A 20,805-nucleotide genomic window follows, 5' to 3' on the forward strand; every position below is an offset into this window, starting at 1 on the left:
GTTGCCATATTATTTGCCACAGAAACGTATTGCTGGGCACAGTTGTGCATGGTAACAGTATCATTTTTTCTTCTCAGGCTACGGTGAATGTGCACTAACAGTGCAGATGAGCAATAAAATAATTTGTCCGTACGCCAGGCACCTGGCAGAATCAAACACCGAGCCCCTGGCTGGGTCCTCAGGGCAAAGGAGTCAGGAGGCCGGTGAGAATAGTGTGGGTGCACAGCCCATGAAGCAACGGCCGGGCTGCAAGCCCTCTCCTCACCTGGACCCACGTTCATGCCCTTGGTCTCTGATCCGTCCCTGCACCAAGACCCTGTTGTCTTACTTACTGTAACTTTATTGTTTACTAGTACCTGGTAGGTCAGACCCGCCACCCCCCCCCCCCCCCCCCCATTGAGTTCTTCAGAATTTCCTTGGCTCTTCTTAGCCTTTTGCTCTTCTATAGATTTAGAATCAGTTTACCAGCCTCCTTCAGAAGTCCATAAGGATGTTAATCGGTACCAGAGTTTACTTTGGATTGGATTCATAGATTAATACGAGCAGTGTTGTCAGTGTTTTGCTCCTGAGTCTGTCTGTGAACGGGATGCCTCCCTACACGTGTAAGTTGTCTTTAATATCCTTAAAAAGATTTTATTGTTTTCTTCATGAAGTTCTTTAACTTCTTGCCAGACTTACTCGTTAAGTACCTTAAATATTTACTGCTAATGTAAATGGTAATTTTTAAAATTATGTTTTCTAAGTATTGATGATGTATAGGGATACGACTGATACTTAGATATAAATCTGATAATCATCCCCTTTGCTGAATAAATTATTGGAGCTAATTGTCAACTCTTGTGGGTTTCCAGTGTAGGTGGTCATATTGCCTGTGAATCGTGACCGTTTTGGTTCTTTTCTTTCTAGCATTTGTACATTTGTTTCTTATACTTATTCTGATGGCTGGGTGTTCTCACACAGAGTTGAGTAGAACCAGTGATAGTGGGTACCCTTGTCTTGGGTATGACTTTAGGTGGAATGCTTTCAAAATTTCATCATCAGGCATGATGTTTGGAGTATTTCCTTTCATTGAGATTATCAAAGCTGCCTTCTAAATTCCTAGTTTGCTTAAGTTCTTTTTAATTAATTATTATTAGTATTATTCTTTTTTTAGAAAGAGGGTGAGAGTGAGCGAGGGGCAGAAAGAGAAGGAGAGAGAATCCCACTCAGCTCCCCCACACTGTCCGTGCAGAGCCTGAAGTAAGGCTTGAGCTCACCCAATGCAGGGCTCAAACTCATGAACCAAGAGATAGAATCTGAGCCAAAGTTGGATTCTTAGCCAGCTGAGCCACCCAGCTGCCCCTGCTTGTTTTATTAAATAAGTAGGCATTCGATTTTTTTTTCCAAAATCTCTTTTCTGTGTCTACTGATAAAATCATAAATTTTTCTTCATATGTGCTGAAATAGATTTTTTAACATTCAATTATCCTTTCATTCTTGGGGTACATCTGTCTTAAACATATGGATTTTTAAAAATACATTGCTGTATTTGATTTGCTCCTATTTTATTTAGGATTTTTGTCTGTAATCAATTTGTGTGTATGTGTAGTTCTTCTAGACTCATAAAAAGAGTTGAAGAGCATCTCTTATTTTTGGAACATTGTGTCTGTCTTGCTACAGGAAGTATATTAATATGACTCTAGGAAGAAATCTGGGCTTTTTAAAGCAGCCCAAGTGAGGGGTGCCTGGGTGGCTCAGTCAGTTGAGTGTCTGACTTCGGCTCAGGTCATGATCTCATGGTTCATGGGTTTGAGCCCCGCATCGGGCTCTGTGCTGACAGCTCAGAGCCTGTAGCCTGCTTCGGATTCCATCTCCGGCTCTCTCTGCCCCTCCCCCACTTGTGCTCTGTCTCTCTGTCTCTAAAGTAAATAAAAATTTTAGAAATTAAATAAATAAATAAATAAATAAATAAATAAAGCAGCCCAAGTGAAAATCTCCTGCGTGGTTTGCAGTGGGCATAAGATCAAAGTGGAACAGCTGCTCAAGAAAAAAAAAAAAAACTGCAACTGTCCCTGAAACAAAGACCCTCAGGAGTCCTCAGAGAATGTTCTTGGTAATGGTGATGAGGACTGGCTTCATGTGACCTCCTCCCGCCGCTCCGCTCAGCTCAGGCCACCACCCTTTTTGAGAGCACGGTTCACGGGAGGGGTGGCAGGGTCAAGTGCGGGGGCTCAGCTCTCTGGTCTGGAGCCAGGTTCCCAGGCCGAGCCCTGAGTGCCCACCGGAGTGTGTCTGCAGGGTCGGGGGCAGGACACTTGGCAGGGCTGGGTTCTGTAACTTTCCTCACAGCCCCAGGGGCCTAGGGCCCACAGACGTTAACTGTGCTAATCTGCAGAATCATAAAGTGCCTCGGGCCTTCCCACCCAACTTCTGATAGAGCGTTTTGTAGACTAAGGTCAATAAATTCTCTTCTGTTCTCTTTTAAACTTGGTTTGATCTGGCTTAATCTCCTCGCAAAACTATATTTGATGGCACGCATCGGTGCCGTTTCCTAAACATCTGTGTCCTGAAGTCTTAACACAGCAGGGAATGTCTAAAGGGTCAGATTTTGAACTTTAGACAAGGCCTGACTATTTTAAGTGAAAATGCTGCTGTGTTAATAATATTCAGTCTCTAATTTGAGCTACTTGTGGGGAGGGGGGAGGGGATGTTAGACATTGCCTGTTCAGCTCTGACTTGAGATTTGGCTAACTGCCTGTGCTGTCTGGATAGGGCGACCCTGGACATCTTTGACTACATCTACATAGACGCTTTTGGGAAAGGGAAGCAGCTGACAGTGAAAGAGTGTGAATACCTGATCGGCCAGCACGTGACGGCAGCGCTGTACGGGGTGGTCAACGTGAAGAAGGTGTTACAGCGGATGGTGGGAAACCTTTTAAGCCTGGGAAAGCGGTAAGGTTTTCGTGGTTTTCCAGCACTTCTGCAGAGTGCGTGTCTTTGGAGGCTCGGATTGCCTCACAGAGGATTTTATTTGATGGGCCTCCCGTCATGCGGCAAAGCTGTGGATGCCGGGAGGCACAGCTGGGCTGTCTGCGGCTGTCTACCCACCACAGAGAGAAACGCATCCTTGTGACATAATGCTGTCCTGGCTTAAGATGTACTGAGTGACTTTGACACTCTTGCAATGGACTTGGGCGCAAGTTTTCTGTAATATTTTCAATATTTTCTTTAGTAACCAGAATATTTGAGACTGGTAAAGGTTACTTTTCAGGGCAGTATGTTCTTCGGTCCAAGTGCCTTGTCGTCCTTTGGTTTATACATTTCTATCACTTAGATAAGAAAGCAAACAAAAGTATGAAACCATTCTGCCTCTGAGTCCAAGGGAATATGTCTTACAGGGAAAATAGAAGATTGTATGTTGTAGTCGTAGTTCCCTGCCTGACGGTGGAATTCTTTGTTCTTTTAAAATAGGCTGTATTTTTTAGAGCAATTTTAGGTTCACAACAAAATGGAGTGGAAAGTACAGAGAGTTCTCCTAGTACCCCCTCCCCCGCACCTCCCCAACACCCCCCATCGGAGTGGGACACTGGTTACAGCTGACGAACCCCCACAGACACGTCATCCTCAGACTCTACAGTTAACGCCCGGCTTCCCTCTTGGTGGCGTACGTTCTGTGGGTTTGGATGGACGCACCGTGACGAACCAACCGTCGTGGTGTTGTGCGGAACAGTTTTACTGCCCTAAAAGTCCTCTGTGCTCCACCTAGGCAGAATCTAGTTGTGATTAAGTGCAGCGTTATTGAGGTGACTGTACAGTGAAAGTGCTTACAGTTTTCATGCCCATCACCAAAGTGGGGTACAAAAGTTAACGTTTCTTCTGGGGCTTTTTTAATATTGTTACTAAGATCATTGTAACTATTTGCTGAACAGAGAGGAGGTATCGGAATCCGAAAAGGCGTGTGGCCTTTGTGTCCATTACTCATAAAACCTGGGTCTTGAAAAAGAGGGTCTCAGCTGAGAAGCAAGCAGAAAGTGAGGCCGTGATTGATTTCCCCCACCAGGGAAGGCATCGACCAGTCTTACCAACTCCTGCGAGACTCCCTGGATCTGTACCTGGCGATGTACCCGGACCAGGTGCAGCTTCTCCTCCTGCAAGCCAGGCTCTATTTCCACCTGGGCATCTGGCCAGAGAAGGTAATTATTTTACTTTGATGCTTTGCACTTGCGTTAGAGAGGAACTCTAGCTTGAAAGGCGGCTCTTGGAAGTTTATCCTCATATCAGCCTGGAGGATAAACGTGAATTTATTCACTCTCCCCATCTTGGCCTGTCAATTAAATGGTTTTTGTCTCCTTTAAATCTAAAAAACTTGGCTACACTGCCAGGGGTTGCCTGTTCTCTTTGTGATCCATGCCTTAAACACCTGGAAGCACAAGGCCTCAGCTCTGCAACCCACCTGTTGGTGCCCACACGGGTTCCCCCCGGGTCACCCTGACTCAGCAAGGGGAAGCAGAACTTCAAGTGTTCACCCTCCAGCAGTGCTGGTGGTGCTCACACTGACCATGTGAGCACCCCTGTTTAACAAAGGAAAAGTAGATCTTGGCTGTGTTCCGGTCCAGCTGCTGGGTTTCACGGACTGGTTCCGTCTTTGAAAACTGTGGATTCTGATACAGTCCCACTTGGGCTCCTCCTTTTTCTAATGTCCCCTGTGGCCAGCAGCAAGCCCTTTCAGAGGACCGCGGCGTCTGCGATCAGAAACGCTCCTCAGCAAGCTGTGGGTGCAGCAGGTGTCTGAGTGCGAGGGTGTGTTATAGCGTGGGAGCGGCTGCGCCTTTCCATCACGCGCTGGCTTTTCCAGGGGAATATGTTAATCATTATGTCTGTTTAGAGCAGCCTGGCGAGAGAATTTTGTTCCGAGTGCTCACAGGGACATCAGCCTAAAATCATCCGTTCGTGTTGTTAGAGAGGGGTAAACAGTATGACCCCACATTGCTTAGGTTTAAACTATCTCATTTATTCCCCACTTCAAAGATGTGGAATCGTTCTGAGAAAGGACCCATCAGTAGGAACATCCCTGAGCTCCTATCTTAAGAGGTCATCTGTAGTCCAAGTAGGAGATGTCCTCCCGGAACATCCTGTGGTCTGCCAGAACTAGACCCTCCACCCAAGTTACCGCCTACTTCCCAGAACCCTCTTATCCACAGCTCAGTCGTTTATTTTTTTCCCCCACTTTATTTTTGATGCTGGGCTATACATAACTAACTCTTGTCACTTCTTTCTTCAATTAAGGAATGTCACGATAATTTGTAGAATGCTGAAATCCTCTCAAAGCATGACTTTTTAGATGTAAATTCTGTATTAAATTACACATCAGCCTTAGAAGGGCTAAGGTTAACATCTGCCCTGGGGGAAAGTCTGCAGGAGCTCTGGCATCCTTACCTTTCTTTGATGATGGACTCCGTTCAGTACTCATGCTGTGCACTGGGGAAATACCTCAGTACCCTCCGTGGATGACCGAGAGTGCCATCCTGCCAAGCAGATGGCACTAAAACAAGATGCCAGTTGCTTACGCGCAGAACGTTTTTCCTCATGACGACCATTCGTTTGCTTCTGGGGTTGAGCACCTTAGACGGCCCCTCATGCGGGGATCAGGAATGCAAAGCCGCTCCCCTCCATGAGCATGCACTTGAGCTAGGCGGGCGCCACCAGAGAGAGTGGGAACACGGGGGCTTCTGATGAGGAAATTTCCGGGGGACACTGAAGCCATGAGGAAAGGCTCCTCTCCAGAGAAAGTGTTTGAGGTGGACCTTGAAGGGTGGGAAACCATTTCGGAGGGCAGAAAAGGCAGCTGTTCCCGTGGGCAGGGGCAGCCTGTGCCTGGCACGGAGGTGGACGGGCCCGGCACTGTGGGCCCACCCGACAAGGGTTTGTATGCCCGTACTCCTATATGCGCATGGAAACGTGAGCAGCTGTGTGCATATTTTTCAGATCAGTTTCTGGAAGGCTTGGAATTAGTGTGGCCTTATTAGTTCCCAAACTGGGAAGACTGGAAAGTCAGCTTGTTTTCAGTTGAAGTAAATCAGGAAGAGTGAAGAAACACAAGCCCTCCGGGTCACTGTCGTCATAGTCCAGGGTCCTTGTGGCTGTGACAGGAAGAGACAGTGGAGGGTGGTCACATTTTGAAACGTCACTGGCACCAGACGCCTCCTTCCAACCCCGTGGGGTGGATGCTGGGTTTTTGTCATTCTGTAAATAGTGAAACTGAGGCAGCGGGAAGTCAGGTAACCCGCTGAGGCCACCCGCGCTGGCGTCAATGGCGTTAGGAATTGCGCACAGGCAGTTCGGTGCCCGAGCCCACCCGCACGCCTCACCCCTGTGGGCCAGCGGGCTACGGGGGGGACGGTGAAGCCGGCCCCCCGGGCCCGTTCTGCTTCCTGCTGCCAGACCTCCCTCCTCAGTTTGACCCATAGCCCTCCCTCCCTTCCCTCACCCTCCTCTACGTCTCACTGGAAAAGATACCCTTCTGGTTTTCCAAGGCAACTCTCTGTGCTCCAGATCCCACTCTGTTTTCCTTTATTTCTCCTATGTCTACAACTCCCTGTTTCTGCTGTCTGCCGTTGGCGTTCTGCTGACTCCGATCGATCTTTCTCGTCTTTGGGGAAGAAATGAAACGCGCTCCCATGACATCCCTGCGGCCGCCTCCTTATCTCCTCCCCTGCAGGACTCCAGCCCCAGATGGCCGCATGCCTGGCCTCCCACCTGCGCCCCAGAACATGGGGATCATTTCCCCCCTCCACACGCTGCTCTTGCCAAGGAAGCCAATGACCCCTTTTGACAGAAACCGTTCTTTTTGTTGACGAATCCACAGATACTTGTCTTTCCTTATCTTTCTGGATCACTGAGGGCCATTCACTGCTCAAAACACTCTGTTCCTTTGAGTCTGGTCCATGGTTCTCAGCCTCTTGCTAGTTCCGTGTCCTATGTTTCTTCCCCGCAGGGTAGTTTCTAGACTTCGGTGAACACCTTTCCCCGAGGTGATGTCACCTGGCCTTGCTTCAGTTACCGTCCACAGGCTGACCGCCCCCGACGGACGCTCTGCCTGGACCCCAGGCTCCAGACCCGCATGCCCGGGTGTCTGCTGCACGTGTGCACGCGGCCCCATCTCCTAGACTGCCGCCCAGGCCTCCTGCCTGCTCTCCCCCCTCCACTCTTACCCCTCAGAACCTGTTCCATACACTGGGGCCGGAGCAATCTCTGAAGATGTCGGCCCTGCCCCTTCAGTGCTCAGAGCCCTCTGAGTGGCTGCCTCGGTGTCGTGAAGATCAGGCTCATTCTCTTCATCATGGCTTACTAGATTCTCCGCGGTCTGGCCCTGCCAGCCTCAGCTGCCTCGGTGCTCACGGTCGCCCCTTTTGGACACTGTGCTGCCCGGCCGCGCCCTCCACTCGACCGTGTTCTCTCGCCTCAATGCTTGGTGCGCGCCCCGGCGCTGCCCCAAACGCCTCTCCTTAGGCCTCGGTTCCATTGGCTGCGCCTCCGAAACCCCTTCCCCAGCCCATCCGCGGCAGTCCAGGTCCCCTGCTCTGCCAGCCGTGTGCTTGCCCTGCCGCAGAACGTCTTCTGAGGACACTGTGGCTGCGTGTGTACTGTGCCTTCGCCAGGGACCGGGCTCCCTGAGGGCGAGGACCGCATCTGTGTGGTTCTTCAGGGTAGCGGCCCCCCTGGCTCTCCGCCCAAGGCCCGAGACGCAGGAGGTGCTCAAAAAAATGGTTTGGACGAGTGATTAAGATCTTTGTTAGATAATGAGGGAGAGGATATCCAGATTTTCCAACAAGGGAGACTGTTTGGGCGCGTTAAAAGTGGGTATTTGGATGGGGCGCCTGGGTGGCTCAGTCGGTTAAACATCCAACTCTTGATCTCTGCTCAGGTCTTGATCTCAGGGTCATGAGTTCGAGCCCCATGTTGGGCTCTGTACTGGGTATTGGGGCACCTGGGTGGCTTATTTGGTTGGGCATCCAACTCTTGATTTCGGCTCAGGTCATGATCTCACAGTGGTTCGTGAGTTCGAGCCCTGCACTGAGCTCTGTGCTGACAGTGCTGAACCTGCCTGGGATTCTCTCTCTGCCCCTCGCCCCCTACCCCTCAAAAAAACGGGTGTTTGGAGAACAGACTTGTTTCAGGGGCAGGAGAAAGTGTTCAGTTTGGGGTTTGTTGGATTGGATACGACCGGGGCCATTGAGTGCAGCTGTCTGAGGACATCTGGCAGGGGCTCCCCGTATCAGCGTCTGGTGGCTGAAGCCCCAAAAGCAGAAGAGCCCACAGCCAAGGAGGTCTGCAGCATGGAGCCAGGCACTTCACAGAGAGCCACAGGGGAAACCTGTAGCTGGGACAGAACAGGGTCAGCATACTCTGCTGCCTGGATTTGTGGATATGTTTTATCAAAGGCACATTTCGAAAGAGGCCCATCTGCTTGCTTTTTTATCGCTGGCTACTCTCCAGCCACAGGGGGCAGAGGAGAGTAGTTGGGTCCGACACCATGTGGGCCACAAGGCCGCAGTCACTCTCTGGCTCTTTACGGTAAAGGTTGCCAATCATGAGTGACGGACCCCTGTGTTCCAAGATCCCTACCCCCAAAACTGTGGGCTCTTGGGATTGTCAGCCTAGACATGTGTTTGGAGACATCATAACGCCCCCCACCCCCCACCCCTGCCGCTATCATCGGTACTGTCCTTCAGGAGCACACCAGGCCCCTGTCATGGTATCTTTTCTGTTTCTGCCCTCTCCCTTCACCCCGTCATCTGCACATCTGGGGACAGGGAGTGGTAATTACCCCTGAACCTTGTCTCTTCCTGATGCTACAAGGTAGTTTAAGCCTTCCCCTGTGCTTACAAGACTCCCAAGATAGGTCTGTTGCATTTATCTGCAGGGGAGGGGCTGCTAGTTAGGGAGGGAAGCTGTATCTGTAGAATGTAGCAGAAGTGTGGTCAGAAGTAACTACAGTTGGGGCGCCTGGGTGGCTCATTCGGTTAAGCGTCCGACTTCGGCTCAGGTCATGATCTCACGGTTCGTGGGTTTGAGCCCCTCGTCGGGCTCTGTGCTGACAGCTCAGAGCCTAGAGCCTGTTTCAGATTCCATGTCTCCCTCTCTCTTGTGACCCTCCCCTGTTCATGCTCTGTTTCTCTCTCTCTAAATAAATAAATAAATAAATAAGTAAACATTTAAAAAGTAACTATAGTCAACCCTTGCACAGACGGAGCGGGGTTGGGGGTGGGGAGGTGTAGGGGTGCTGACCCCTGACACAGTCAAAACTCCATGTATAACTTTTGACTCAAAACTTAACTGATGGCCTGCTGTTGATTAGAAGCCTCTCGGATAACAACTAGCTAGTTAACATATTGTGCATGTTTTATGTGAAACATACTATGTTCTCGTAATAAAGTAAGCTAGAGGAAAGCAAATGTTACTGAGAAAATTACAAGAAAGAGAAAATACATTTACGGTCCCGTACTGGAAAAAATCCTCATGTAGGTGGACCCGTGCAGTTCAAACCCGTGTTGTTCAAGGGTCGGCTGTAGTTGGAGCTGCACATGGGAACACGAGGAAAGCCACACGCAAGCGCCAGAAATAGAACTCACCGTTCAGATCCGATGCTTTTAGCTTCAGAGGATGAATACGATTAGTGTCCCCCAAAGTAAAGCACAGTACAAATTAAAGCAAAGGTGGGGTGGTGGATGGAAATGGGCTCTCAGTTGATACTGGTTGAAGCTGAGTTTGAGGTGCTTAGGGTTATACCATTCTGTCCATTTGTGTGTGTGTGTGTGTGTGTGTGTGTGTGTTTTAAGCAATCTTACTGATTTTTTTTTTTTAAATTTACTTATTTTGAGAGAGAAAGGGCACTCGCACAGGAGGGGCAGAGAGTGAGGGAGAGAGAGAATCGCAAGCAACACTCGGCACTCACTATCAGCCCAGAGCCCAGCATGGAGTTTGAACTCGTGAACCGTGAGATCATGGCCTGAGCAGAAATCAAGAGTCAGATGCTTAACTGACTGAGCCATCCAGGCACCCCAGTTTTTATGGGTTTGAAAGTTTTCCTAACAATGAATTAAAATGCTCCTGCTCTTGCTCTGGTAAGGAGGGGTTGTGACCTTAGGTTTGGAGTCAGCCCCCCCCCCCCCCAGGTCCGCATTCTCCCTCCACACTTTCATACTCTGGGACCTCCAGCAAGTTCCTTAACTTGATGATGCCTGATTCGTCTTTGGAAATCAGCATTGACTATACTTCACGTTGGGAGGATGAAATGAAATAAATGTGATGGGCTTGCTACGAATCAGTGATCAGTGGACAAAAAGCATTCACAAAATACTGAGATCCTGCAAATACCAATCTGGAGGTTAGGAGTGGGTTTCATAATAACATCTTACACTGCAAAAAACTAGGTTTTGGTGTTTTTTTTATGTTTGTGTATTTGAGAGAGAGAGTGCACGTGTTTGCATGGGAGGAGCAGGGGAGTGGGGAGAGAGAATCCCAAGCAGTCTCCACACTCAGCGCGGAGCCGGACTCAGGGCTCGATCTCATGAACTGTGAGATCCTGACCTGAGCCGAAGTCAAGAGTCGGGTGCTTAACCGCCTGAGCCACCCAGGCGCCCTGCAAAAAGCTAATTTTCACAGCACTTTTGGTGGGTCAAAATACATCAGGAAATAGGACAGTTACTAGTCATCATCTGATAACGTGAATAAACTAACTTAAAGGTAAAAACAGTTTGCTGGATCTGGGACTAGAATATAGGTCACTCTGTCTGCTTACCTACTCTGTCTTAGGGCTCAGTGAATAGGAAAAGATCCTGTTTCCAAAAGAAGAACATGTCAGAGACCCTCTGCTAAATGGCGTCATAGAATAGGTGCTAAGTGATTTTGTGTATGTGCGCGCGTGTGTGTGTAAAACTTTATTTGACTTTGCAGGTTTCCTTAGCAGCACTGTGTATGGTAGGAAAACATAACCTTGGAGTCAGCTCTGCCGCGAGCAGCTTAGTCATTTAAATTCCACATAGATGTGGTTTCTCCGTGTCCACTTGAGCGTGTGCGGAATTGCACTGCGAGTTAAAACGGCCGAGATGATCGGTCCGCGTTCAGAACCTTGAGACCCACGGCTTCATCAGCTAAGCTCACGGGCATCACTCCGTGGCTTCTGTGTAGCCCCTTCCCCCTGGGTAGTCAAGGCAGCTCTGTCACACGTCCCCTTGATCTGGATTGAAGCAGCTGAGCAGTTACTTTTCTTCCCAGTTGGTCAGCAATGTATTAAAACCCTCTCCTCTCTGTGTATAAAGAATGGAATCCCCACACTGACCAGCAAGAGTGTTACCACCTTCTGTTGGGGTTCCCCAATCCAGACACGTCCGTGGGTGGCAGGCTCTTGCCTCCTCACCCCTCGCTTGTTCTGGCCCACTGTGTTTCTAAATAATTCCCACGTTCCCGCTGGTCGAATCTGCTGTGGGACCAGTGCCCGGCGTTAGAGGGGAGACCACCAGCTCCCAGACGTGGGGGCCATCAGCACGGCCCCCAGCTTGCCGCCTTGTGCCAGGTTAGATAGCTCTAAATCCTGTGCCGCAAAAAAGAAAAGGCCTAAATGAAAATATTATCTCCTAGTCTTTCTGTCTTGTCTTGAAGGTGCTTGACATCCTCCAGCACATTCAAACCCTAGACCCCGGGCAGCACGGGGCGGTGGGCTATCTGGTGCAGCACACGTTAGAGCACATCGAGCGCAAGAAGGAGGAGGTGGGTGTGGAGGTGAAGCTGCGCTCCCACGAGAAGCACAGAGACGTCTGCTACTCCATTGGGCTCATTATGAAGCATAAGAGGTGAGTGCCCGTGGCGGCCATCCCCACGCGGCTGCAGAGGACACGCGTGCCTGCCAGCACGCGTCTCGGGAGCCGCCGCGACGGACTGGCCACCGCGGGAGCCGCCCGAGGCCGAGCTGGTCTGAACCGCATCTACCCTTTGCGTTTTGTAAGACGAGTCTCGCTGTCCTGGCTCAGGGCCTTCTAATGGGAGAGCTGTAAGCTGGGGGGGTTTCCGCTCATTTCCTCGTTGTCCTGACGCTTCGTTTATCTCCATCCCCGTGAATCCGAGTTGCAGGTAGGGCTTGCCCGTCTGTAGGGCAAGCTCATGGTCGATTGACTAGGCAAAACTCAACCGCGTCCACGGCGACAGTGCCGGTTACGATTTACGTGCCACCGGCAGGCTGGGAGCGGAGGGTCCTGTTCTCCCCTACGTGTTATTGCCAGACCTTTAAAAATGCACTTACAGAGTAAATGGCGACTGGTATTTCATTGTGGTTTTCGTTTGCATTTCCCCGGTTGACTACGCGGATGGGCTAGTGAACCTGGAAAAGAAGCTCATTCAGGTTTCCTTTTATTAAGCACATCTTCAAGTCTTCCTGTTTTTCATTTGAGTTATTCGTCTTTCTTAGGAGTTTTTAGTCCTTTATCCTGTTACTTGTGTCTGTGTGCGTATACGTTGCCAATATCTTTTCCCAGTTCGGGGCTAGGATTTTTTATCCTTTTAGTGCGTTCTTTTTTTTCTTCAACTTTAATATGGAAATTTCAAGCATATATGAGTAGAGACGAGGATAGTGAACCAGACGATGCTCCCATAACCAGCTTCAACAGTTGTCGTGAGGGCCTGCCTTCACTCTTCATCCCCCTAACCCCGCCCCTCCCTGGAAGCTGGTACCAGATGTCATTCCATCTGTGGCTCACCTGTAGCTGTTTCAGTGTGTGTACCTAAAAGGTAAGGCCTTGCTGTCTCCTTTAAAAGTACATTTACATCCTCTTGTATCTAAGAAAAAAACAACTCCTTCACCTCCTCACTTAGGTCTAGTCAGGGTTCCTGTTTCCCCAGTTGTCCTGTAGTTTTTTAATAGTCTGCTTGAATCTGGGTCCTTTTAATACTATTAAGTTGAGTAGTCTTTTCCCTTATGGGCTGTATTTTTCATACCTGGTTTAAGAACTCTTTTTATGTCCTGTGTCATGAAGCTAGCCTACAAATTCTGTGTTTTCTATCCAGGCCTTTGTCCCACTAGGACACTGTGCGCTGTTCTCAGGCCTGGGTCCTGATCCCTTTTTCCATTTGGATAACCAGTTGTCCTGTGACTCTCCGTTGAAGTCTGTTTTTTTCCACCTGAAGTGCTATCTTGATAATAAGAGGGGTTTGTAAAGGGAGCCAAGAGTGTCCTGAAAAATGCTTATTAATAAAAGCAGGTAAATTTGTAAGAACATGAACTTAAGAGAAGCCAAGCCATCGTTTATATATTTCATAGTTGCTGTGACAGGGTCCAGGGAATTGATTTGCCCTTGCTCTTATGTTAATTAGGTATGGCTATAACTGTGTGATCTATGGCTGGGACCCTACCTGCATGATGGGACACGAATGGATCCGAAACATGAACGTCCACAGCCTGCCTCATGGCCATCATCAGCCTTTCTATAATGTTCTGGTGGAGGATGGTTCTTGTAGATATGCAGCCCAAGGTGAGTAACTAGTCCGGTCTGTACCTGTAGTGACACACAGGCACATTTTAAGCACACATTTGAGCGCTCCAATATTGTGGGCACAGTCATCAGTTTATTTAGAGATGGCTAACCTCATCAGGGCCAGTATTCTGCTAAACATGGGTGGGTATGCCGTGCTGCAGCCATGCCTTGGGTTAGTCGCTGCCCCTCGATTCTTCCCTCCATCACCGCCACACCCAGGACCCCGTTCCAGTGCTGTTGCCGACCTTTGTCATTGCCTTTGCCAAATTCCCAAAAGTCTTGCTGCCCAGTGCCCTGCCCATATGGCCTGCCTGAACTGGAGGGCACCGAGTGGACAATGTTGGAAGGATCACCCCAGCAGCCTCTGGCATCCTGAGGCCGGCGGCCTGCTCTGCTTCCCCGGGGATGCCCTCAAGTGGCCACTGTGGGAACTGCAGCCCACGGCACTGGCTCTGAGAGCCCCTGGTATAGTCAACAGGTGCTTGGTGGTGTCTGGGGCCACTGCCATTCCTGATAGGTGCTCGTCCAGGGCAGTCGTGAGGGGGGAGTGGGTGGAGTCTGGAGAGGCAGGTTAGAGGCAGATGCCTGCAGTGTGGGTCTCCTTTTTCCTTGTTCCTCCATTTAGTGGGGTGAACTTACTGTATGGCCGCCTGTCAAGGCATTCACAGCTTTTGTTTTATTAATAAAAACAAACACAAACGTGGGGCGCCTGGCCAGCTCAACCTGAAGAGCCTGCAACTCTTGATCTCAGGGTTGTGAGTTCAAGCCCCATGTTGGGCGTAGAGATTACTAAAAAAAAATAATAACCACAAATGCTAATGTAGGGCTGGTCTGTGACAGGCAGTGTTCTAATGTATATTAACTCCACTTGAGAATAGGAATACTGTCCTCATCATACTCGTGTTGTACATGAAGAAACTGACGCGCATGGGCTCATTCCAAGTTTAATCTAACTAAGTGTGAATGTGAACCTGACACGTTGGCCGGGAGCCATGCCCTTAACTGTCATTGCCACACCTGTTTGTGTCTGACCTAAAGCATCAGGTTTGACCTAACTCAGTATTGTGTTGGTAAATGTAATAATAGAAATATCGGATGTATAAAAATCTCAGACTAGAAAGTTTCCTATTCACGTTAACTCTTCAGAAGCTGAGAGAGGGTTGTATACAGAATTGAGAGAGATTCTGTTCATTGAGGCTGTGCAGGAAGCTTAACCTCCATCAGTATGCTGGGACAGTTGTAGGAGAAGGGTCTGTGTGTCCCCTGTTAGATGAAGGGGCCGATGGGGGTTTCATTTAACTTTTGAAGCTGTGCCATATTAAAAAAAAAAAAAAAATCATACTAACAGTGTCTAAAAACCAACAAATGATTTAGAAATTATTGGATGATTTGGTGGACTCTCGCACCCCCACTAGTCACCTGGTAAGCATTGCATGTCACACATCCCAAGAGTGAAGGGCACCGTCCCTTCCCCAGCATCGCAGGCCAGTGTTCGGGGCTTCACCGTGTGTGTGCCTTTGCTGCCCTTTACGTGCGGTCGATATTAAGACATCTAGCATTTAATATTTGAGTTTCTAGAAACATACTAACTTTAAAATGGGCTTTTCAGAGTAGGTAAAACTGGGTATGCAGTTGTAGGTGTTCCAAATTTGGTGTCTGTATTGAAGATTGGGGAATTCATCTGAAACAGATCTAAGCAAACATGCGCTGTAATGTCAGGTTTATCCGAGTTGTGGTGTAGTAACGACTTAAAAAACAAAACAAAACAACTTCCTATCTGGTTGCGATTCTGCATTCTAAAACTGAGATTGAGCTGAGTGAATGTGAGCAAGGTTCACAGTTGCCTCTTTTAGTTTGAAATTCTAGACTTTCAGAGGCTCTTAGAGGTGGGCAGCCAGGATTCCCCTACGAGCGCTGTCCGTCTGCCCCGGGGCCCTGTCGGCCCTGGGTCACTGTTTCCCAGGTGCCGGGCCGCGGGGCCAGAGAGCGTCCTGGCCTGTGCGCTCCGAGGGGCTCAGGGGCTCTGGGGCCACCATCTCTTCCCTGTCCTTCCCCTCATCATCTGTCCGGCCCGCGGACGCCAGCTGTGTCTCCTGCACGTCTGTCCTGTTTCCATCCACTGATTTCCATTCCTGCCCCCCACGCTCCAGCCACACCTGCTCCTTGCCTGTATCATGCCGTCTCTCACTGGCATCCACCAGACTCCCCTGCATGGCGGTGACCCGGACCCCGTCCCACAGCCTCCTCTCTGCTCCCGCCCCCGGCGCACTCCAGCCAGCCAGACCTTGTTCTTTGAGACCATCCTTCGCGCACGTCTTTGCGCAGGTGGTTGTCCCTCACGAGCAGGCTCTTTCCTCTAATGCTCCAGGTTAACGTCACTTCCTTCCAGCAGCTTTTCTCCCCCCCTGCTGTTCCCCCACAGGGCTCAGATTGGGTCGGCTGTCCCTGCTCCAAGCTCCCTGACACCCGCCGCCCCTTCCGAGTCCTCACACCTTCATGGGAATTGCAGGATTTCCCGTTGACCATCTGGCCCTCTCTCTCCATCGCAAGCTCTGTGCATGTAGAGCGAGACCCCAGTCTGCCCGTCTGGTGAGGCGTCCATGCCGCGGGGTGCTCCAGACCCCAGTGGATGCTCACATCTGTCTGACAGAGAAGCTTATAGGCACAGATGCAGTGGTGCTGGCGGGGTGGCTCAGTCGGTTGAGCGTCCGACTCTTGATTTCGACTCAGGTCATGATCTTGCAGTTCAGGGGTTCGAACCCCACTTGGCCTCTGCGCTGACAGCACAGAGCCTGCTTGGGACTCTGTCTCTCCTTCTCTCTCTGCCCTTCCCTCGCTCATGCTCTCTCCCTCAAAATAAATAAGTTAATTTAAAAAAGAAGTGCAAAATAATAATGAGGTGAGTGTAAATAGCGCGTCATTAATAAGATGCTAACTGTTTTTACAACTTTGGATTAAGAGCATTTTTAAATACGCAAAACGGTCAGAAGTATACATCGAATACCCCGTACACCGTCCGTTAGATTCAACAGCTAGCGTTTACCATATTTGTTTTATCTGTAGGTAGAGATTTTAGGTTTCTGCTGAACTTTTTGAGAGACTATTGCAGACCTAACGACCCGAATGCTTAATCAGGCGTCGTGTAAGAATAGGACGTTTCCATGCGTTGCCCCAGTTACATCGCCACGCGTGACAAGTAAACGTCTGCTGTCTGATGCCCGGACAGCGGCCCCATTTCCCACTTGCCACCAGCCTGGCTTTGATAGCCGCTTGCCGCTCCGTCGTGATCCAGCCAGGATCCTCGCACTGTTTGGTTGCTGTCTCCAACGGCAGAGTCTTTTCTCTTCCTAAGACCCGTTCATTCCTCATTTCTCACCTCGTTTTCTTCCTTTCTCCTGCGACTGACTTCTTGAAGAGTCCAGGCTGGTTGTCTCGCAAATCGCCTAACATTCCGCGTGTGTCTGTTTCCTTCTCTGCATTATCTGCAAACTGGAAGCAGAGTCTGAGGCTGGATTAGATCAGGTGCATATTTTTGGCTAGAATGCTCACTGTCAGATGCTGTGTGTGTCTCCTGCATCTCCTCCAGAGCCCGTGTGATCGATGTCCCGCTGGTGGTAGGCGGAGTTTGGTCACTTAGCCAAGATCGATGTAAGACACAGTTTTCCCTTTGCAGCTAACACTGTGACGTCCCGTGAATATCCTGTTCCCGATAACTTGAACCCTTATTTTTGTTTCAGTACCTGTTGAATCTCCTTGCCTCAATTATCACAGGAGAGTTGCAAATGCTGCCCTTCTCTTTCATTTCTGTGAATGAGAGCTTCCCTGTCCCCTCCCCCCTCCCCCTTTCTCCTTCCTTGCTTATTTCCCTCTCACTTCTTCCCCCTCCCATAAATTCCTGAGTTAATTTAATTTTTTTTTTTTTTTAGGGAGACAGAATGCAAGTGGGGGAGGGGGCAGAGGGAGAGAGAGAACAAACACACTGGGACACCTGGCTGGCTCCGTTGGTAGAGCATGTGACTTTTTTCTTTTTTTAATAAGGTTTTATTTTCATTTTTGATTGTTTTAATGTTTATTTATTTCGAGAAAGAAAGAATGCAAGCAGGGGAGGAGCAGAGAGAGGGACAGAGAGAATTCCAAGCAGGCTCCCTGCTGTCAGCGCAGAGCATGGGGCTCGGTCTCACAAGCCATGAGGTCATGACCTGAGCTGGAATCAAGAGTCAGACGCCTAACCGACTGAGCCATCCAGGCTCCCCTATGTAAGATTTTTTTATAGGGGCGCCTGGGTGGCTCAGTCGGTTAGGCGTCCGACTGCAGCTCAGGTCATGATCTCAAGGTTTATGGGTTCAAGCCCCGCTTTGGGCTCTGTGCTGACAGCTCGGAGCCTGGAGCCTGCTTTGGGTTCTGTGTCTCCCTCTCTCTCCCTTCCTCCCCCGCCTGTGGTCTGTCTCTCTGTATCTCAAAAAGAAATAAATATTAACAAAAAAAATTCTAATTAAAAAAAAAGATTTTTTTATATATGTGCGTTTTTCAGTTCATTTACTTGTGAGAGAGAGAGAGAGAGAGAGCACCTGTGTGTGTGAGTGGGGGAGGGGTAAAGGGACAGAGAGAATCCCAAACAGGCTCTGCACTGTCAGCACAGAGCCTGACATGGGGCTCGAACTCAAAAACGATGAGATCATGACCTGAGTTGAAATCAAGAGTTGGATGGCTTAAGCGACTGAGCTACCCAGGCACCCCGAGCATGTAGCCTTTGATCTCGGGGGTTGTGAGTTGAAGCCCCGTGTTGGGCAGAGAGATTACTGAAAAATAAAATCTTTAAAAAAAAAACAAAAAAACAAAAAAAAAACCCACTTATTTAAGTATTCTTTGAACATTTTCAGTTTAATTTATTTGCATCAAATTATTTTGTTTTTAAACGTTTTCGTGATTTAAATGTTGATCCTTTGGCTCTGGTAATCCTGTCGGGTAGAGCCCACTGATGAATGCTTCCCTAATTCTGAGCTCTCCACAGAGAGTTGAAGAGTGAATTATAAGCCACATACATGCATGACATCCTCGAATAGTTTTAGTCTGCGTAATTGAGAGAATTTTTCTCTCAATATGAGATTTCAGCTAAACCCAAGTGGGGTGCTGTATAGTGTCTTTTGCTCCCACTAGGGGGCACACTTCAGCACTTTCTAGACACCGGGGGAGAGGCAGCACCTCGTGCTCAGCTTCCCACCCCTCTCCTCCACACCCCCACCCCCCCTCCCCCATACTTAGCCACTGCAGAAAGTGAACATCACAGATGGTCTGAACGGGAGTCAGCTGCCCATCTTGGATGGCCAGGAATTCAGCGCAGTGTGAAAATCCCATTCTGATGTGTGTTCTGTATAGAATGACAAAGCTCCTCCGGGAACACCGGGGACGTGGGGTGCCTCAGTGAGCATCAGCTCCCGTCTCCATAATTTGTCTTACACTTTGAAGCGGGAGTGTCCACCCACGAGCCGTCCGTGGCCGTCTGCGTGTGCCGGCAGGTGCGTGAGGAGCCCCCGTGGGGGGTGGAGTGCACGTTCTCAGCCATTTCAGAGGTCGATGTGCTCACTCTCCTGTGTCCTGGCCGTTCCACCCCCCGCTCCTTCCACTGGAGACCCACTCAGACGTGTGTCTGTGTTCTTGTCGGAATGGGACAGCAGTGTCATTCAAAGGCTCGCCAGGTGAACTGGGGGTCTGTCAGACTGTAGAATGCGACGCTGCAACTAAACGAGTTGCAGATAAATGCTTACGGTATGCTTCACATAACAGACACAGACAATACCAAGTTCTCTTTATATGTAGTTATGTCTAGTTACTTCAAGAGGGGAGGACTCTGCTTGGTGGTCCCATAGGTTTACAGGACTGTACTTACATATCTGGGTGGCTGAAGTTGGTTTTCGGTAGGCTGCATGCCCAACATGGGACTTGAACTCATGACCCTGAGATGAAGAGTCTCATGCTCTACCAACTGAGCTGGCCAGGTGTCCCCTGGGTAGCTGAAAATAAGATACGCAGACACGGGGTACCTGGGTGGCTCAGTCAGTTAACCATCCAACTTCAGCTCGGGTCATGATCTCATGGTTCGTGAGTTTGAGCCCCACATTGGGCTCTCTGCTGTCAGAGCGGAGCCCGCTTCACATCCTCTGTCTCCTTCTCTCACTGCCCCTTTCCTGCTCTCGTGCCCGTGCACACGGTGTCTGTCTGTCTCTCTCTCTCTCTCTCTCTCTCTCTCTCTCTCTTTCAGAAATAAGCAGACATTTCTGTCAAAAACGTCAAGGGAATTGGGAAAGACTTCTTAAGATTTCCCTGGGACTTTTGGGGCACCTGTGCTGTCCGTGCCTCTTTTTGGGCCCACACACAGGATTCTGTGCAGCCGCTGTGGGGTCACGTCTTCTCCCAGATCCATGACCATAACCTGGCCTTGACCTTCCTGTCCTCTTCCCAACCCTTAGAAGCTGCTACTTAATACCCAGAAAAAGGAAGGGGAAAAAAGGGTGAAACGGTGCTAAAACATACACCTGAATTGCCAGGGCAGTTGCAGTTGCCATTTTGGTCTAGTCCGTCCTTTGTGGTGGGGACTGTCGTGTGCGTCTGTTGCTCGGCGGCCCTGCCCTCCTCCCACCTGATGCCAGTGGCGGCCCCCGGTTGTGACAACCAGACCCGTCCTCACATCCTGCCGATTGTCCTGCAAGGGGCAGAACAGCCCCCAGTTGAGAACCACCGCTCTCCACAAACTGGCAATAGAGCAGTTGTTCTGAATGACCCACTTGAATTCTTGTTATTTTCAACATTTCCATCGTGCCTACCAGTGACAGGTGACTGTGGTCCCTTCAGAGCAAAACAGCTTTTTTGCCTCTCGGTGGTATCCCCAGAGTCCAGACCCTCCCCCTAATGCTTGTGCGTTCCTCAGCAAGAAAACCCGAGGCCCCTCGGCAGCTGCCCTGGGTAAAGCACCTTGGCCGTGGCTGCACCCAGAGGCCTGGCCAGGGAAGATGGCAGCAGGCACAGTTGCAGGAAGGGGCATTTTCTCAGCCAGTGGCATTTGTAAACATCTGAGGGTTTTTGTTTTTGTTTTGTTTTTATTTTTTTTTAACGTTTTATTTATTTTTGAGACAGAGAGAGATAGAGCATGAGCGGGGGAGGATCAGACAGAGGGAGACACAGAATCTGAAACAGGCTCCAGGCTCTGAGCTGTCATCAGCACAGAGCCCGACGCGGGGCTCGAACTCACGGACCGTGAGATCATGACCTGAACCGAAGTCGGACGCTTAACCGACTGAGCCAC

General features: G+C 49.7%; 1 protein-coding gene across 3 annotated transcripts in view; it reads left to right on the forward strand.

Annotated features, from left to right (window-relative positions):
• FBXO21 (F-box protein 21) overlaps positions 1 to 20,805 on the forward strand; it is a 47,774-nt gene that overhangs the window by 21,965 nt on the left and 5,004 nt on the right. For 2 of the 3 annotated variants that reach the window (XM_049619272.1, XM_049619274.1), the window contains exons 8-11: positions 2,752 to 2,931; positions 4,040 to 4,172; positions 11,620 to 11,831; positions 13,345 to 13,502. In XM_049619272.1, coding sequence (XP_049475229.1) covers positions 2,752 to 2,931; positions 4,040 to 4,172; positions 11,620 to 11,831; positions 13,345 to 13,502 — 683 coding nt within the window. The remainder of the gene's footprint in view (positions 1 to 2,751; positions 2,932 to 4,039; positions 4,173 to 11,619; positions 11,832 to 13,344; positions 13,503 to 20,805) is intronic. The other variant, XM_049619273.1, reaches the window with a different exon arrangement.

The sequence above is a fragment of the Panthera uncia genome, assembly GCF_023721935.1.
Source record: "Panthera uncia isolate 11264 chromosome D3 unlocalized genomic scaffold, Puncia_PCG_1.0 HiC_scaffold_8, whole genome shotgun sequence".
Lineage (NCBI taxonomy): Eukaryota > Metazoa > Chordata > Mammalia > Carnivora > Felidae > Panthera > Panthera uncia.